Source organism: Peromyscus californicus, unplaced genomic scaffold, assembly GCF_007827085.1.
Source record: "Peromyscus californicus insignis strain IS unplaced genomic scaffold, ASM782708v3 Scaffold_6__1_contigs__length_162567912, whole genome shotgun sequence".
Classification (NCBI taxonomy): domain Eukaryota; kingdom Metazoa; phylum Chordata; class Mammalia; order Rodentia; family Cricetidae; genus Peromyscus; species Peromyscus californicus.
This window is the reverse complement of record NW_026294584.1, coordinates 107,999,621-108,019,092: the sequence shown is the minus strand read 5'-3', so window position 1 is coordinate 108,019,092 and position 19,472 is coordinate 107,999,621. Positions and strand designations below refer to the sequence as shown.

The 19,472-nt window shown below is 42.7% G+C and overlaps 1 protein-coding gene across 7 annotated transcripts in view; it reads left to right on the top strand.

Annotated features, from left to right (window-relative positions):
* Adamts9 (ADAM metallopeptidase with thrombospondin type 1 motif 9) overlaps positions 1–19,472 on the top strand; it is a 171,487-nt gene that overhangs the window by 24,823 nt on the left and 127,192 nt on the right. For 6 of the 7 annotated variants that reach the window (XR_008214349.1, XR_008214348.1, XM_052720258.1 and 3 more), the window contains exons 4-11: positions 5,539–5,828; positions 8,439–8,522; positions 8,624–8,739; positions 9,737–9,777; positions 9,892–9,997; positions 13,054–13,200; positions 14,605–14,746; positions 17,142–17,246. Coding sequence is in view for 5 of the 7 variants with exons in the window: in XM_052720258.1 (XP_052576218.1) it covers positions 5,539–5,828; positions 8,439–8,522; positions 8,624–8,739; positions 9,737–9,777; positions 9,892–9,997; positions 13,054–13,200; positions 14,605–14,746; positions 17,142–17,246 (1,031 nt within the window). In the remaining 2 variants the exon portion in view is untranslated. The remainder of the gene's footprint in view (positions 1–5,538; positions 5,829–8,438; positions 8,523–8,623; positions 8,740–9,736; positions 9,778–9,891; positions 9,998–13,053; positions 13,201–14,604; positions 14,747–17,141; positions 17,247–19,472) is intronic. The other variant, XM_052720257.1, reaches the window with a different exon arrangement.

The window sequence follows — 19,472 nt, the reverse complement described above, 5'->3', positions numbered from 1 at the left end:
ACTTGAAAAGCGGCAGTACTAAGTTCCCATCTAGGTTCCACAGTCTCACCGGGCAGGGATAGCGGGCTGTGTTTACTGTGCCAGGCATGAGTTCCTTCCTATTTAGAAGGCCATAAGTCCAACTAGGTGGCTGTTGGTTTCCTCCAGGGTGTAAGTGCCACTATGGTGCCTTTCAAGATATCTTGCCATTCTGGTCATTGTTGTTTGTAGGCATTGTTCCTGGGTCGCACTAGTGGTGTTTTTCTCCTTTGGCAGCTTGTGTGGCTCCTTCTGGTACAATGAGAGCTAACCCTCGTGAAGGAGGCTTCCAGGTCACTTTCAGCTCCATTCCTCCAAGTCCTTATTCTTGGGTTAACAGTGTGTGGAGTCTTCAGAAATTCCTGGGAATCAACCAAAGGCAATGGTCTATATTGTTTTAGGTGGTTTCATAAACTCCCCTGACCAACAACTGGAAAGGGGGTTTCCCATGTCTGGCACTGGGAACTATTTTGTTAGATAGTCTATGGTTCTTGGGGGAACCTTGTCACCTCAAGTGGCATAACTTCGTTTAAACTATATACACATATGTGTGTACACACACACATACACACACACACACACACACACACACACACACACACACACACACACACACTCTCGCTTCCCAGGCAGTTTCCACTCCCTGTCCTGTTTTACCCATTTATTTCCCTCTTCACAGCACCTGAATCCTGCTGTTCCCTTCCCTATAGCTCCGTCTTCCCTTCTTCTCCACTCACTGTGGTCCCTCATTATTTTCCTGGTTTCTGCAGTTACTCTAAGCATACTTTACATCTAAAGATTTGGAGCTAAGAGTCACATGTGAGAAAAAAAGCATGTGGCATTTGCCTTTCTGGGTCTGAGATGCCTCATTCAGTATAATATTTTGTTTGGTTTTTGTTTTGTTTTTCAAGACAGTTTCTCTCTGTGGTTCTGGCTATGTAGAACTAGTTCTGTAGACCAAGCTAGCCTTGAACTCAGAGACTTGCTGTGCCTCCTGAGTGCTAGCATTAAAGATGTGTGCCACCATGTCCAGCTTTCACTCAGTATAATAATTTCTAATTCCATCCATTTACCTGCAAATTTCGTGATTTCATTTTTCTTTCAGCTGAATATGTATCACATTTTGATTATCAGGTGAAGGACATTAAGTTGTTTATACTTCCTGGCTATTGTGAGTAAAACAGCAATGAATTTGGCTGAGCAAGTATCTGTGGAGTAGAATGTCAAGTCTTTTGAGCATACGCCAATGAGTGGTATAGCAGGGCTCTATGGGAGATCTAGTTTTAGCATCTTGAGGTTTGTCCACACTGATTTCCATAGTGACTGGACCAGTTTACAATCCCACCAACAATGAATTTCTCCTGTCCCCATCCTTGCTGGCATTTGTTGTTGGTTGTTTTGTTGATCTTAGCTATCCTACCTGGTGTTAGATGAAGTCTCAGAGTAGTTTGAATTTGAATCTCCTAACTGGTGAAGATGTTAAATACTTCTTAGAGATATCTCTTAGTCATTGTTATTTCTTCTTTGGAGAACAATCTGTTCAGATCCCTAGATCATTTTTGAATTGAGTCATTTGTTGTCTTCATTCTGTTTTTTGAGTTCCTTCCATGTTCTGAATATTAATTGTCTATTAGATGCATAGTGGGCAAAGATACTCTCCCACTCTATGGGTTTCCTCTTCACTCTGATTATTTCTTTCACTGGACAGAACCTTTTTAGTTTTATAAGGTCCTGTCTGTCAACGATTGACTTTAATTCCTGGGCAGATGGAGTTCTGTTCAGAATGTCCTTTCCCAAAATTTCAGTAAAGTGGCAGGATACAAAATCAACTTAATAAAACCAGAAGTCTTTCTGTGTGTCAGCAAGAAACACTGTGAAAAAGAGATTATGGAAACAATTCTATTCACAACAGCTTCAAAAATTGAGAAATAAACTTAACCAAGGAGGTGAAAGTCCTCCACAGTGAAAATACCAAAAAGATGGAAAGTCCTCCCATGCTCCTGGATTAGCAGAATTAGTACTGTGAGAATGACTGTTCTACCAAAGTCATCTACAAATTTAATACAATCTCTATCAAAATCCCTACAACATTCTTCACAGAAGTAGAAAAAAATCTAAAATTGACCTGGAACCACGAAATTCTGATAGCCAAAGCAATGCTGGGGGAAAAAATGCTGGGGGGATTATAACTCCAGATTTCAAGATATATTACAGAGCTATAGTAATAAAAATAGAGTGATAATGGCCAAAAGCATATAGATCAATGAAGCAAAATAGAAGACCCACATGTAAGTAAGTACATGCAGCTACAGGCATCTGACATTTGACAAGGATGCCAAAAATACACACTGGGGAAAAGACAGCATCTTCAACAAGTGGTGCTGGGGAAGTTGGACGTCCGCAGGTAGAAGAAGGAAATTAGCCCTGTATCTATCACCTTGCACAAAGATCAACTCTAAATTAATCAGAGACCCCACTGTGAAACCTGAAATATTGAAACTGATAGAAGAAAGACATCCTGTCTGTTGAAAACAATGTTATTGAATCACCATTTTCTGACCATACTAGTCACTCATTTAATGTATAAATCAGCATTTTGGGGTATGTCCACAGATAGGTGAAGATATTACAGTCTATTTTAGCACACTTTGAAATTAAAATACTGTCCTCTTTAGGGCTCACTTTCCCCTTCTCATCCTTATTACATCCCCAGCCTGAAGCAACTGTTCCTTTGCCTCCTTGCTCTACCTGAATTCTTATTCTGAGCATTTCATATGACTGAATTCATGGTGACGGATGCCTGTCATTTTATTAATAAAGTTCTGCACAGTGTCTTCTAAAGATCCAAAGGTCAAATCATTGGGAAAGTTCCAACTCTAAGCCTGATGCAGTCAATAATCCGAAGGACCTGAGTTCAGTCCCTAGGAAGCCTGCATGTAGTGGTGTATACTTGTGATCCCAGCGGTGGAGAGAGGGAGATGGAGATGGAGACAGGCAGATCCCTGGGGCTCATTGGCCAGCCCATCTTGCCCTCTTGGTGAGCACCAGATTCCAGAGAGAGACTGTATTTCAAAAACTGGTGTGGGCAGATATTGGGGAACTATATATGAGGTTGTCTGCTGGTCTCCACATGCATATGCACATACATGCCTCCCCCACACCCCCCACAAAAGGACATTCGCAGACGGCATTAAGCAAGGAGTATTTCCTATGAAATCGATGGAGTATTTTCTTAATCTATGAAGTAATTTTGCGTTTCAACATGTCTCACTTACCTAATGTAAAAATCAAACTCTCTTGAAAAATGTCCACTGGTAACTAGCTAGTTCCCAGTTCAGATTCCCTTTGGTAATGCTTAACCAAGCTATAAACTGGTTTTACCTTTAGCTGTTGAAAAATCTTGCCAATTGGTAAGAGTACAGTGTAGGGTGCTGGTCAGATATGTGCCTGAGTCCTCCTACCTGTGTTCACTGCTATGTAACTTTGGCCAACTGCTCAGCTTCTTGATAGTAATTTACTTATCTATAAAACAGAGGTCGTTTCCTCCGTTTGAAACTAGTGTAACATGTGAGGTTATATACAAGATTAAGATACAAAAAAGTGCCGTTCCTGGCCTATTTTAGATGCCTAATGAGTATCTGTTCTATATTCATCTGGTGACATGAAACCTGAATGGCAGCCTAGCTAATTGGCATTGGTATACTGGGAATATGCTTGAAAGAGAGACTAGGAGAAAACGTCCAATAGTGCGTGCTCCCAAGTCCTGGGCTTTGGGTTAGTTGTGTTTATATAGTTGCAAAGCATAGGACCTGTCTGACAGTTTGAAAAAGTTTCACCATTTTAATAATCAACATGTTCAAGTTGGTCCAGTGCACATCCTGGGCTTAATTTTTTTAAGCAAGTGGTTATAGTTGTCAAGTATTTGGGTGTTTCAAATATGAAACCACTCAAGAGTTTAACCTTTTGGTTTGTATTTGTTTGGTATTGATGAAAGGATTTTTTCTCAGGTCTTAGCCACTGCAGCATACTTCTTAGTCATACAATTCTGCTTTGTCACTATAACATGAATGCACGTCTATGAACTGATAAGCAAGGTAACTGATTAAATCAAGTTTTATTCAAAATATCTTTTCGCAGGTCCTTTTATGTGTACTTGGTTTGTTCTGTGATTGGTGATATGAAAATTGAATAGTGCATTTCAAAATTTGAGCTTACTATGAAGCCCTTTAGGAACAGTTTAAGCCTAGCTTCTGTGGGTACAAACACACACACACACACACACCTAGGAGGCCTGGAGATTCATCGAGCTACCTTGACATACGCCACAGGCCGAACTGCTGGCCTGCACCCTGTCCTGATCTGCTTCCTTTGCTAATCATTGCGATGAATCCATTGCAAGCTCGGAGGCACTGAATGGCTGTGACTCTGTTCTTCTGTTTCACTTGGGATGGCGACCTGATAAAGAAATAGAATACTTGATTCTGTGTTTCCTAATGTCTTTCATATTTTCTTTTTTTTTAATTTTTTTTTTTTTTTTTTTGGTTTTTCGAGACAGGGTTTCTCTGTGTAGCTTTGCGCCTCTCCTGGAACTCACTTGGTAGCCCAGGCTGGCCTCGAACTCACAGAGATCCGCCTGGCTCTGCCTCCCGAGTGCTGGGATTAAAGGCGTGCGCCACCACCGCCCGGCTCTTTCATATTTTCTTTAGCCAGTTACCTCTCAGACCTCTCTCTCTCTCTGCCATCTGCCATTTAATTTCAAAAAGAAAATTTAAAAAATACATTTAAAAGGGAATATAATTTTCCTTCCTTCGAGCTCTGTTATAAAATTGACTTTTACTCTATCCATGATAAAGATCAATGGATAAGAATCATCTAAATCCTAACAAGGCTTTTGTTACCCAGTGGAAGGAACCATATACTGCCATTTCCCATAACCCAAGCCTGACATTCTGGAGTAATCGGTGTGCATCAACTGAAGCTTCCTAGGGAAGCTAGTCTTAGACATGTAGGCACGTCAGAATGAGTGTGGCTTGAGTTCTATTTATACAGCTCATTGTCTGCAGTTTATTTTGTATGACATTTGACTATAGAGGCATTTTGTTTACTTGTGTGTGTGTGAGTGTGGTGTGTGTATGTGTTCCTCTCTATGTGCATGTGGAAGCTAGAGGTCAGTGTTGTTTGGTGTCTTCCATGGTTCTCCATCTTGTTTTTTGAGATCATGTCTCACATTAAATGTGAAGCTCACCAATTCAGCTATGCTGGCTTACCAGTGAATTCCAAGGGTCCGCCTGTGTCTGCCTCCCCAGCCAGGATATTTCGGTTCCCAGAACCAGCCTGCTTGTCTCTGTGGGTGCCAGGGAGCCAAACTCCAAAGTCAGGTCCTTGTGTTTGGACAGCAAACACTTTACCGACTGAGCCATCTTGTTACCTTAAAGGCATCATTTTAAAACATGCACAATGTTCAGTACAAGTGTAGTACAACTGCTCTGTAAGGAATGAATGTCATCTGATTTATTACAGAATTCAAGAACAGTCACAATAAAGACAAGCGGAAAAGCAGACTGCAAAAGCGGAGAAAGAGGAACAGCCTGGCCGATGATGTGGCTCTGTTAAAGAGCGGCTTGGCAACCGAAATGTTCTCCGGGTACAGCAATAAGACAAGCGGCACGAGGGACAGGAGGAACCACAAAAGAGCCAAACGCTTCTTGTCCTACCCACGGTTTGTAGAAGTGATGGTGGTAGCTGACCACAGAATGGTTTTGTACCATGGAGCAAACCTTCAGCATTATATTTTAACCCTGATGTCGATTGTAAGTATACCACACAGAAGGCGATTCATGAGCTGACTCAGTGTGCTGCTGGAGGATGGGTTTTCTTTTCCGTTCTGATTCTAGCATCGGTCAGGGCTGGCATGTCAGCCATTCAGGCAAACGACCCAGGAGTATGTGGCCGTTCACTGGTTGCCTTTATATCATAAAGGGAGTGGGTATTGGTAGTGCATGTCGATTCTCTGCTAGATATTGCATTTATTACTTGAAAAGCATTGTTTCTAATCCTTCTGGCAATGGGCTTAGGCTGAGCTACCATCCTCATTTTATGGACACGACCACTGACTCTCCAAGGAGTTTTGTTACCTGCCTATGGTCAGGCATAGCTAGCAAGAGGCATCGATGCTACACGTTACCCTCAGGCTGTTTGTTCTGGACCCTCGAGTTCTCTGCCTAACTTAGGAGCTTTGCACAGCCTGGCAGTCCTGTGTGGTGCTGGTTTGGAGTCCCAGTCACCCATGATGCATTTTCAGAATGCATCTGCTCAGTCTTGCCTCTTACTCAGGGTGATAATCAAGTAGGCTATGGATGACACCTAGGAATTTCTGCGTTTTTCTACTCCTGTATTATATTGGAAGCACAAGAAATCTGCATGATTGGAAAATCAAGTCAAACCTAACACGACATATCCTTCTCTCTATTTGTTCCCTGCACCTTCCCAGAGGAACTGTTGTTAAAGTTCCTGCTGCTTCTAGCAATTAAAAAAAAAAATGATCTAATTCACATATTGAATTTTGAATAGTCTAGTGGGTACATTTTAAAGAAAGTAACAAAACAGATAAAATTAATTCTAATCTATTTTTGTACCCATATAGTATCATTTCAACAATTATGATGAAAGAATTTACATAAAGTGTTTTCTATACTAAGCCTTCAAAATCCAGTTTCTGCCCATTCAACGAACCATGTATCAAAAATATTTGCCAAGGCTAGAGAGCTAGCCCAGCCGACAAAGTGCTTCCCTCACACATGAGGACCTGAGTTCAATCACAGTGTATATGTAAACAGCAGATGTGGTGGTGTGCACTTGTAATCCCAGCACCAGGGAGGAAGAGAAAGGTACACTGCCCTTTTGACCAGCTCCCAGCTAGTAAGAGATCCTGCTCTAAAAAATACAAAGTGGACAGTTCCCCAGAAAAAACCACTCCACACGCACATCCACATCTGTGCACTCAAATGCACACACACACATATGCACATGCACACGCACATACACACAGACACACACATGTGCATATACACATACACTTCACAAAAAAGCTTGTACCTATGCTAAACTTAACATATAGACTTTCTTCTTATCATTCCCTTATCAATATGACATAAGTAACCCCAAGATGACTGAAAGGCTGTGGAAGATTGTCCACAGGCTCCTTGTAGATGATGCACATGTTACAGAGGCAGCTCGAGCACTTCATGGTTTGCTGTCCTCAGTTGTCCCGGAGCCAGGCTCCCAGAGATGCAGAGAAATGACTTCACAACTTCCACGCAAGCAGAAAGGGAACATTCTCATATACTCCCTTATAATACCTTGGTATTTTTTTAAAAATTAATCTTACCCGGTGGTGCATGGAGATCTGATGTCGCTCGTTTCCCCTTTATGGATTAACCCTTCTTTACCTGAACAACAGCTTGCTTTGAATGAATTTCCCAGAAGCATTGTAAAAAGCCACCATGCTTCAGAATGTTGCTTTTAGGCTGTCCCTCTCCATGGCCTGTCCTGCTCCTTGCTTCGTCCCTTACTGCTGTGGGCCATCCCCACATGGTATCCAACCAGCTTCCCTCTCACCTGCCTATCCTCACTTCTATCCCCACATGTCCCATATGCCCCCAGCCCTCTCATACCCAGGGGACAGAAGGAAACCCAAGCAGACCTTGCAAGCCCCAGCTCCATGTCCACCCCATTATTTCAGGTCTATCAGAGACTTTTGACTACAGTAGCAGCTCTTGGGTCAGATAACCTAGTCTGTCACCTCTAGTTCTGCTGCTTGCCGCTGTACAGTCTTAGACAAGTTACTTAATCTCTCTGAGCTTCTAGGACCTCTCTGTTTCAAAGGGATGGTAGTGGTACCTAGCCCAGAGTTTTGCTGTGGGAACTAAATGCAAATGCAGTTTTCTTCCAGAATCTAGTTTGTGGTAAGTGACAGTGAATGTAGCTAACATAATAAGTTATGATAACAAACAATGCAGAAACAGATTACACTGCTGTTGAGCACATAAATGGACAATGAGCACGAGGAACAAGAGCCAGCATTGATGTGGGAACCCAGGACTCCAAAGGACAGGAAAGTGCTTGATGGGAAATTAATATGCAATGCTTTGGAACAAATAACTATTAAGTCAGACAATGATTCAGCTTCAAGGGGAAAATACCTCAGAATTGAAATTTGCTGGAATTCATTTTTATCTAAAACTGCCATCTATGAATTTTACAAAGAGACTATAAATCAGTGTTTAAACAGTGAACATTCAGAACCGTAAAACACGTGTTGCATGAAACGTAAAAAGTGCTGGAACCCAACCTGAGAAGTGAATTGCTTATTGCTTACACAGAGTCCATCATTAACTTTGAAAAATTTATCTCGGTTGCAGGTAGCTTCTATCTATAAAGACTCAAGTATTGGAAATTTAATTAATATTGTTATTGTGAACTTAGTTGTGATTCATAATGAACAGGTAATAAAGTTTATTTTTCTCTCTTCTTCTATCTGTATCCGAAATGGCATATCTAATTGGTGTTGTTGCATAGACCAAGAGCAATTCTTCTCTGTGTTTAGGAAGGACCTTCCATAAGTTTCAATGCCCAGACAACACTAAAAAACTTTTGCCAGTGGCAGCATGCCAAGAACCACTTAGGTGGGATACAGCATGACACCGCTGTTCTGGTCACAAGGTAAATGCTGATTCCTCATATCTCATGGTGTCAGATCGGTTTGATGGGAAGGGTCCCTTGTTGCTGGTAGCCAGTCCTACATGGGAAGTTCTCAGCGTAGTCACTCTGGACAATTTATACAGATAGTTCTTTGTTGAACAGGCTACCCTGAGCACGTCAGTGCTTTTGGCAACATCCCTCATCTCTGCTCTCTACACCTCAGTAGAACTCTGGCCTCTCAATTATGACCACTGGCAAGGTCACCAGACAATGCTGCATGTGCCCTGAGGGTGAGGGAGGGTGCCTTTCTGGCTGAGAGCCTCTAACATACACATGCCACATGAGGACTCAGTATGTAAGGCAGGCCTGAAAGCAAGTGACCTTCTGTAGCAGGGGATGCCGCTGGCCGAATCCAGCTGGTGGCTGCCGTGTAGGACCTAAGTCTAGTGTTGCCAACTTAGGTGATTTGTTTTTTCAAGAAGCCAGAAAGAAGAATTTTTTTTAATAAAAATTTCCCAATTTTTATATGATAAACTACTCTCAAAGAATGTTTTAAGAATGTACAAGCAAGAAGGAGATGCTGGCTTAATGGTTTCTCTTATCATGGGCCATCTCTGACATAGTTATAAACACTCTCATTGCCCCACAAGCCCTTGCTGGAGATTGAATCCAGGGCTGGGCCCTTGCACGTGGGCTTTACACCAAAGCCACAACCGCCAGCCCTTCACTCCTCTTAAATGAACTCAGACAGTAGGCACTGAGGAAAGTTTTCCCGAGGTGGGGTGGGGCACGTATAATTGTTCTGTGGCTACTCTGGAGATAGCAGTAGACTTCTCCATGTAACCTTTAACCTTTAAATCTATGGTTCCTGACACTTGGGGAGTTGCAAAACCCCGGATGGCCTTGTTAGTTTATGTTTTGTTATCCCTGTCCCCCAAAATGGACCAGAAGTCTGAGGATTTTCCTGTGTTGACCTTTACTCTGGTGTTGTCACAGCCTAAGTCTGTTTTGCTTTTAGGGAGGATATCTGCAGAGCTCAGGACAAATGTGACACCTTAGGTGAGTCTCGTACATGTCCCCATGGCTAAAATGGTTTCCTCGATGTTTCTCTTCCGAGTCACAATTGCTTCTAAAAGTAAATCCAGGTTGGTTTCTCCCCTTCTCTCCGAATAGGTCTTGCTGAATTGGGAACCATCTGTGACCCCTACAGAAGTTGTTCCATTAGTGAAGACAGTGGGCTGAGCACAGCTTTCACAATAGCCCACGAGCTGGGCCATGTGTAAGTCATTCCATTCATCGTCCCCTAAAGCTGTGTTTACCAGGGAGTGTTTTCTTAACTTTAATGGAGCCAAGACTTCAGAGTAGATTTGACAGGATGAAAGAAGCTGAACCTTTGTGAGACACTGAGTAAAGGCGATCCACCCTCTTCAACCCTAGTTCTGTGTGTCTTTGGTTGAACTGTTTGTGTTTGATGAGCAAAGTCTAATAATTTTTCTCCTCCCCCTGGAGACTCAAGGAAAAGATGCGTTTTGATTCCTGCCTAGCACAGCAAAGGGTGAATTCGCTTGGAGAACTTTCTTGACTCAACATCTGTGTCCAGAAGGTTGCCTCAACGTTGCTCTGGTCCACAGATTTTAACTGATCCAGATTGTTCCGAACCCTGGTTATACATGGCTATTACTCAGACAGTTAGCATCTAAGACAGCAATGTCCTTCCTTCAGAGAAGAAGATGAACAATGCTGCAGAGGAAGATTCAATTTCCAGATTACAACCAGAAAGTGGCCATTATGAGATAACTCTCCTTGTTTGTTTATCTGAGAGAGAGCACAAAGAGGAGACAGGGCAAATCGGTGTGAATTTACCAGAAATTATTCTGATTTGGGAACACATTAGTGTGTTTCTAAAATAATTACAGTGCATGTGATTAAAATGGTTTTCTCAAGAGAATCATTAGTGTAGTGGAGCTGTACGTCCTTTTGGGTCAGATTCGAGGTTTGTACACAGCTAACATTATCACTGAAAAGAAAGCTTTTTCAATTCAAATGCTTTTCAAACACCTCTTGTATATGCTGTGCTAGGTATGGAGCAGGATGTGTGCACACACGTACATGCTGCATGCACACATCCAGAAGTTCAATTCAACAAGTGCCTTTCACCCTTTCCCTTTTCATACACCTTTGCTGTTTTCTCCCAAGAAAACTTTATCAGAGATCTAATGTTTAGAATGTAATCCAGGATTTCAGCGTAGACAGGCCAGACTGGCTTAGTCAATATCTCCTTGGTCTTTCTGATTCCTAAGACATATTCATGAAATACAGAGAATCTTCAAGATGACTTGTATTTCCAGGTTCCCCATCTGAGTGACACTTTGACCTGAATTATCAGGTGATGAAAGTTCTCTATATGCCTTAGCTGCTCGTCTACAAAGTGTGGGGAATAGTAGACTCATTGTTGGCTCTCTGTGGGAGGCTGGTTCCTGGACCTGGCATAAATACCAGACTCCACGGGTACTCAAGCCCTTTTTATGAAGAGGCATTGAATTTTCATGTCACCTGTGCTTATTTGCTATATACAATAAATAATATTTAGATGACTCATAATGCCTAATACAACAAAAATAGCCATTATATTCTATTGACTGGGGGAGAGAGAAGTCCATGCACATATGTACCAACACAAGTTTGTTTTCCCCCTAAATATGTTCCATCCACAATTGATGGAACCTGTGGATGCGTGACCCTCGGATGCAGTGAGTCAACTGTACTGTTCCCTGTATCAAATAAGTTACGAAACAGAGCATCTAAAACCCAGAATACGCATCCGAGTGTACTATGGATGTGAACAGTCTCAGTTATTATCGATCAGTAAGTATTCAAAAAATAGGTATTACAGCCCCAGCAGTGAGCAGATGTGCTTATTTAAATGAAAATACGTTTCTGTTTATTTGTATGATAACATAAGTAAACTTCATTTTAGCTAGTTATGGCGAGTTGGGCAATGCCTGCCTACCATAGGGAAAGAAGCCAGGTAGGTTTTGAATGCTCACCTTGGCCTGAGGTGTGCTTGAGTCAGTGTTAGGTTGACTCCAGAGCTGGCACCCACAAGCCGGAGCACATCTTCTTGGAAGAGATGGCCTCTTCAGTATTATGAACTTAGTAAATTCATCTAACGCAGATCACATTTTCCCGTCTCTACTGGCAAACTGAAGGACCCACATTTTTTAAAGAAAAAAGAAACAGAACACGAAAGAACTAGTGGAGCAGATGCACAGGCTTTAGTCCAGATTTCTCCTTTATAAGAAACAGGTCTACACCCTTCTATCTCACTCACGTTTCCCGAGTTCAGCGTGAACTAGAGAAGGGAATTCCTCTCTCAGTGCTAAATTAACCACAAGCTCAGTTTTCTGATTGACAGCAGTCTTTCCCAGAGAGAAAAGATGACCCTCTGACCCTGTCACCTGGTGGATAATTGCCTGGGCTGGAAGGCCATGTGGGTCATGGAGGGGGTGTGCACTGAGGAAATGCTATCATTTTCCCCCCACTTCCTCTGGTGAAGCCAAGAATGGAAAGTATGTGTGAACGCTGTTGTCACCCGCCCAAGCCCAAGAGGACACTGGCATTGCTCCACAGCCTTCCCTCAGGCAGAACGAGAAAGAGTTTAAGAATCTTCTTGTGTCGGGCTCTTCAGGAAGCCAGCTCCTGTCAGCTGGCATTGGCATGTGAATCGCTGTGCCATCTCTTCCCTCCGCTGGCTGGCCTTGTGTGCCTGGGGTCTCTGTGTGACTTCTTTTGAGTTCATGCACACACTTTACATACCTTCATAATGGCACTTTACTTGATAAACACAGGTGTATCACTTGTCAACCCTGGCCCAGAAATGGGAGATGCAAGGCCCACGAGGATCCTCTTACTACAAAACACTTGGCTTCCGTTTTTACACCGATTTTTTTTTTTTTATCAACAGTAGTACAGCATCCCACCAAAATCTTGACTCTGAGGATTACCCTTTAACTGTCTATTAGGATTTCCAACTACTGTATTCTAGCACCAACTACAGCACATTCGGAGCCTCTGCAATTCCAAAAAGCATACTTAACCCAACAAATGGTTACACATTCACTAAAGGTGCTTTATATTAAATTGGATAAAAATCCCCTTGTGTTCTAATTTCCGTCTTGAATTGTCTTACAGTTTATTCTGCTCACCTGGACTCAGATGCTTTTCCCCAGCACGATAGGCAGTGGCAGTTTTCTCTTAGGTGAATTATTAAGCAGCAATGCCAGCATGAACCACTAGGGTATACTGACATTCTCACCATTGTTTCATCGACTTTAGGTTCAATATGCCTCACGATGACAGCAATAAATGCAAAGAAGAAGGTGTGAAGAGCCCCCAGCACGTCATGGCGCCAACATTGAACTTCTACACCAACCCTTGGATGTGGTCCAAGTGCAGTCGAAAATACATCACTGAGTTCTTGGAGTAAGACTTAAACTTTCTTTCAGTAACAGCCCCTAGTGCAGCAGTTCTCAACCTGTGGGTCATGACCCCTTTGGGGTTTGAACAACCCTTTCACAGGGGTCGCATATCAGAGTATTTGCATTACAATTCATAACAGTAGCAAAATTAGTTATGAAGTAGCAACAAAATAATTTTATGATTGGGGGTCACCGCCGCATGAGGAACTGAATTAAAGGTTGAGAATCACTAATCTAATGCCTGGGCTATACAAAGTAAACCATTAAGGGAAAGAAAACGCAGAGTTTAGCATTCCTTTTGGGTTGTTGTTTTTGATAACATTCCTTGGAGGCGGGAAAAAAAAATACCCTATGACATCTGTTAGTGCATGGCCTTGCCAGTGTTTGGAAGATTACAAACTGCTCTGAGCAAAGAGTTGGTTCTTAAAGGGAATATGCAAATATTTCTGCATTTGTGTGATGCTTTGAAATTTATTCAGGTCTTTGGAGAAGGCTGTGATGATGTGCTGCTAACCTAGTAATCTTGGCTTGGAAGGAATGGGGTAGTGAGAGGTTGCCAGAAGAGAATTTGTGGTAGAAATAAGGGCATGTTCTCTCTCTCCCTCTCCCTTTCCCTCTCCCTCTCCCTCTCCCTCTCCCTCTCCCTTTCCCTCTCCCCCTCCCTCTCCCTCTCCCTCTCCCTCTCCCCCTCCCTCTCCCTCTCTCTCCTTTCTCTTTATGCCCTTTACCTTTTTTTTAAGCTTCCTCAAAGACCCAATTACATTATACAAGGTCCACATATCACAGAATTGGTGCTCTCCTTTCCTGGAGGTGCAGAGGTTAAGCAATTGCCAAAGGTCACTGGTTTACATTTCTCCAACAACAGATGCAGGGGAGGGGCGGGCTTTCTTCATTAGAACTTACCTGGTGTAAATTTTCCAGAAGAGATGTTTGTGGAAACCTAGATGAAACTGAGAGCTGGTGTTTTTCTTCTAAGCAGGTAGCTTAAGATACTTTCCTGCTATGAGTCATCTGTTCAGCAAACACTAAATACCTCTTGCTACAGACGGGGCCCTGTACAGAAATAAACAGACACTAGCTGTGGCCCTAAGATACTTACAGTTTATTGGGAAGGACTATAAAAAAAAAAAAATAAGCAGATAATGACCCCTGCAGGAGATCGGTGCTCCCTCAGACACTATATTTCCTCTTGGCTCTGTCCTATGTGGAGAGTATCTTTCTACAGAGTATGTGTCAAAAATGCAGCTTTAGCTTCTAGACTTACCCTTGATTTAACCTTGGGTGAAGAGGACAGAGCAAAGGCCAAAAGGAACAGTTCTTGCAGCCACTAGGTGTGTGCATGGCCTTCACCCCCATCTGCAACCTTCAGGAGCCTAGCTCACCATCTGTATGTCTCTGCTTCCCGTAGCACTGGGTATGGCGAGTGCTTGTTGAATGAACCTGAATCCAGAACCTACCCTTTGCCTTCCCAACTCCCAGGCCTCCTCTACAACGTGAATAAACAATGTGAATTGATTTTTGGGCCAGGTTCTCAGGTGTGCCCATATATGGTAAGTGTTCGGGGTAGTTTCTGCCCTCAGCTGTTGATTCTGGACTGGTTTATGGTCACATTTTCCCACTGGGTTCTCACTCTAAATCAGTTACCCAAGTACAGGTTCAGAATGTGAACAGTGGTAGTGCCTGTGATGGGATTATGAGGCCGTGGTGGGCTCAGTAGCGCAGCGTTCAGCCTGAGTTTTCTCACGGCGCTCTCCTGATAGCACAAAGAGGAGATGCCATTGTCACTTGGCAGAAAATCAGCGACAGCACAAAGGGGAGCTGTCATTGTCACTCACAGAAAGTCAGAAAGTAAGCCCAAGATTGTGGAGGCCAGCTCACTGTTCTCCTTTTATGCCCTTTAGCTGGTAAAAGTGACCTGAATTACAGGGACGCTTCCAGATCCGGTACAAGGATTTCATAAGCCAACTCTGGCTCCCTGCGTTAACTTGTTAGGTTGTGTTCTGTGACCAGCTGGTCTTCAGTTCACTTCTGGTCATCATCTAGCTGGCTGGCTGGCTGGCTAATTGGCTGACTGGGTGGTTGAGTGGCATTTTAATGTATGAGTCAAGGATCTCTGTAGGTAAGCAGACTTAGGCTTTCGTGGGATGCCTCAGGTTGTGGCTTTGGGAAATGTATGTTTGTTTTGCTGAAGAGTGATATTCTGGCAATGGTTGGTGGATTGGGAAATATAGGGAATCCACAGAAATGATGTAAAAAATTCAAATAACTCCATCCAAAATAATGCTCACTTCTCTGTCACTCATACAAAAATTAAGCCATTGAATATGGTAGGGCCTATAATCCTCGCACTCAGGAGTCTGAGGCAGGATGATAGAGAGGTATCCTGAGTCTAGCATGAACCATGTATTTCTGTCTCAAAACATCATTGGGTGGGGGAAGGCCAATGGGAGAAAGACCAAGCACATTTTAGTGTCTTCTTTCAGTGAACTATTACATAGCAGTGAAAATGTTAGATACTATAGAATATATTCCATAATAAACAGTTTGATAGCATACGTCTTTAACATCAAAAGGAGGAAGGAAAGTACCCCAAAAACAGGTGGTTGGAGGCTTCTTTTTCTGTTTCTAAAAATGAATTTCTGGTAACTATTAACTTTTCTCCTGTAAGTATTTTTTAAATAATTAGGAGAAAATTAAAATTTAGAATCATTTTTTAAAAGTATACCTGGAAGGACTGGAGGTTTGGATCAGTTGATGGAACACTTCCCTTGAGAGCAGGAAGCCCTGAGGTTAGTCCTCAGAACCCATGTGAAGATGCTGTGTGGTAGCCCTGGCTTGCTACCATGGAGGCAGAGACAGGAAAAAACAGGGTCTCACTGGCCAGCCAGTCTAGCCTAACTGGTAAGCTCCATGACAACGAGAGAGCCTGTCTCAAAGAATGTAGATGGTGTCCCTGAAGATGACACTGGGGCTGTCCTCTGGCTTCCACACACACATGTGCGAGCACACCTGAACATACCCCAATGCACACGTTTGTGCACACACATGCATTGAAGAATCTACCTGGAAATACTTCCATCCATCCGTCCATGGGGATAAGTCTCCAGAGAAGAGCTCGGTAGAGGGAGGAAGGAAGGAAGCTGCAAGGTGTGTTGTGTGCTCCTGTTGATAGGAAGCTTCAGTGCTGTGTATCCCTGGTGGGATTTTAAGCATCTGCGCAGAAGCATAGAGAACCCTGAAGACATGAGCACTGCTGAAGACAGGGTTACCTCTGGGGTAAAAGGAGCAGGAGAGGGATGCAGGATGAGTATACAAGGCCTTAGCTTGCTTTCGAATTTTTCTTTTCCTTAGCTTGGTAACGATGAGAACATAACTACCCACTATACTTTTTTAGAAGTGTGAAATATATTTTATTGAGTTTTTTCTGTATTTCCTCCTACAAGCATTAGATCTTAAAAATGGCTCCTTACATGATCATGGTATTATACACACACATGCACATGTCCATACAAACGCACATGCACATACACAGGTACGCATGCATATACATAAACACACTAATTTTGGCGCTAAGACAAAGCAAAATTCAAGTCACATGCATTTTCAGAACTCTAGTGTAGTTCTGAGAATGATCCCTCATCCCACTGGACCTCAGTTTCCTCATCATTAACATGGGAGGAGGGTGCAGACAAAGGACCCTGTGATGCCATGTATGACTCAGAGGCTCCTTCAGGCCATCCCCCTTTTACAGAACTATATCTCTCACCAGAACAGAAATGTGTCTTAGGTGGCTGCACTTTGGAATAGTTTATAATGATGAATATGTCATACCAAGAAAAAAACATCCTTTTGCAAGCCAACTTTTACGCCTGGCAAAGCGTGAGTTAAAAGGAACTCTTGCCTTGTGTGCTCACACTGTGTCTTGTCTTCCCCTCAATGGAACAGATGCAATGTAGACGACTCTGGTGCAATAATGTGGATGGAGCACACAAAGGCTGCAGGACTCAGCACACGCCCTGGGCTGACGGAACCGAGTGTGAGCCTGGAAAGGCAAGTAACAGGGGGTGGTGTCTCTCCTCCTGGGACAGAAAGGCTCCTGACTTGGGTGGATTTGGTGCCGTGTGTGGCACATAATATATTACAGTGTGGTTCAGCATACAGATTCTTTTGAGGATGAAAGTATGGCTTACAATTGAGAACTCTGGAAGTTAATTTTAATAGATAAACCACTTAGTGTGTGGTGATATTTTTTTTTCCCTTCTGAGAGTGGCACTGGAAAGCTATTATGATCAAGCATATTAGAATCGAAGAAATGCCCAAACACTGCAAGCCTGATGCCTTCACTGTTGTCTTACCAAGTATGTTTTCTTTTATATAGTGCCCTGATGTTACCTGGGACATATCTAAACCCAGATTCTCATGAGCTGGTTTTGGTTTTAATGATTCTCACCAATTCGTTAATAACTAAACAAAACTCACTGTTTGTGTGGGCCAGTGATAACCGAGTCCCACGCTATTAGGAGTATGATTAATCTAACCTTCTGTACCTGGTGTGCACCTCCAAACAGTGGCCGTGGGCTCGTCATGTCATTTCCATCATCGCACCCAACCATTCACTGAAGGAAATTTTAGCTCTAGGTCCACATGGCTTGTGTCACTCACCAGGGATGCAACCTGTGGGCACTACTTCCAAAACTCTGGCATTCTTATCGTTTCTTGACTTTTTTCTCTCTATTCCCATTTTTTGTTTTTTTGTTTTGTTTTGTACTTCCTTTGAACATCTGATTTATTGTGCCTCTACTTTACCTTGTAGATCTAATAATATCCAGGATGTTTCCTTGGAAGAATCACTAAAAAATCAATAGCTTTATTCTCCCTTACCTGATTTTATACACAGAGAACTGAAAAAAAAAGTTTCTTATCCTAAGATCAGTCAAATCATTTAGGGAAGAACTGCCCCAAACCCTTCCAGGGTGGACCCTCCTCACCATAGTTCTGCCTCTTGCTTCTGAGAGACAGTGGGTTGCTTGATAGACCTGGAACTCAGCTCTCTGAGTGACTTTATTTTCCAATGGTTAAACATGAGGACTCCATTTTCATCACCTATATCTCAATGATTAAAGGAAATAGAGGGTGTGGAAATTATTTGGTTAAGTTTTATTTTTGAAGATGATTTTGTATCGAGTTGATGACAAAGTCAGCTCATCCCTCCACTTCTGCTGGGCTTTTCCAAAGCTGTAATCCAAGTTTAGCTTTCCCTAGTGATAGCCTCAAAAGAAACAATAGACCTAATAGCTTCTGGAACTTTCATTATCTTAAAAGAACGGTAGGTGTCTTTGTTCAAAAACTGAAGTTTGAATTTGTCATGGAGCATTAAACTTAGTGTGTCAGGGTGGAGAGATGGCTTAGTAGTTGAGAGCACTGACTGCTCTTCCAGAGGACCCAGGTTCAATTCCCAGCACCCACACGGTGGCTCACAACTGTCTGTAACTCATATGTGTGCAGTGTCCAGACATATGCAGACAAAACACTGGTATACACATAAAAACAACAACAACAACAAAACCTTAGTGTGTCAGTGGGTGCAGGGCCACAGGTTTTTGTGGGAATGTAGGTTTACACAGCAGTCATTAAACATTGAAAATGATCCTCAGTCTTACACAGTCAAGATGGAATTTCTGAGTCCTTCTAAACGTGGTAACCCAGAGGCTGCTACCAGTAGCTAACAGTAAGCATGACTTCTGCTTGACAACTTGGTTAGTTGAGCCAACGGTCACACTCAGATTGACTGATCTCAGCAAAATCACTGGCATTATATTATGGTTCTTCATCTGTGTGATCCACCTACTCTTATGTCTGTTTCTGACACTTGTTACTGCTGGGAAAACCACAATACAGGAGCATTCCCAAGAATATGGTGAAGTGGCGTGTATTTAGTGAAACCGTCACGAAAGGACTCCTGAGCTCCATGCAGTTGCAGGGTTTCTCACCAATTCTGGACCACAGAAAGACTTGAAGGAGGCTGCTGTGTCTGCTTCTCAACTTCTACTTTTGCAGACAATCGGGAGACAATAGCTTCTGATGGGGAGAAGTCTTAGGCAACCTTTCAGGAGACCCTGTCTTCAATGCTTAATGAATTCAGCTAGAGCATGGAGTTCAAGCCTTCTACAGAATATGTGTAGATCCCTGTTGACCAATTTTAGAAAAATAGCTGTGCAGAGAAGATAAGTTGTATTCTTAATTGTGCTTTAGAACCTTGGCAAGGTCTAATGGCTC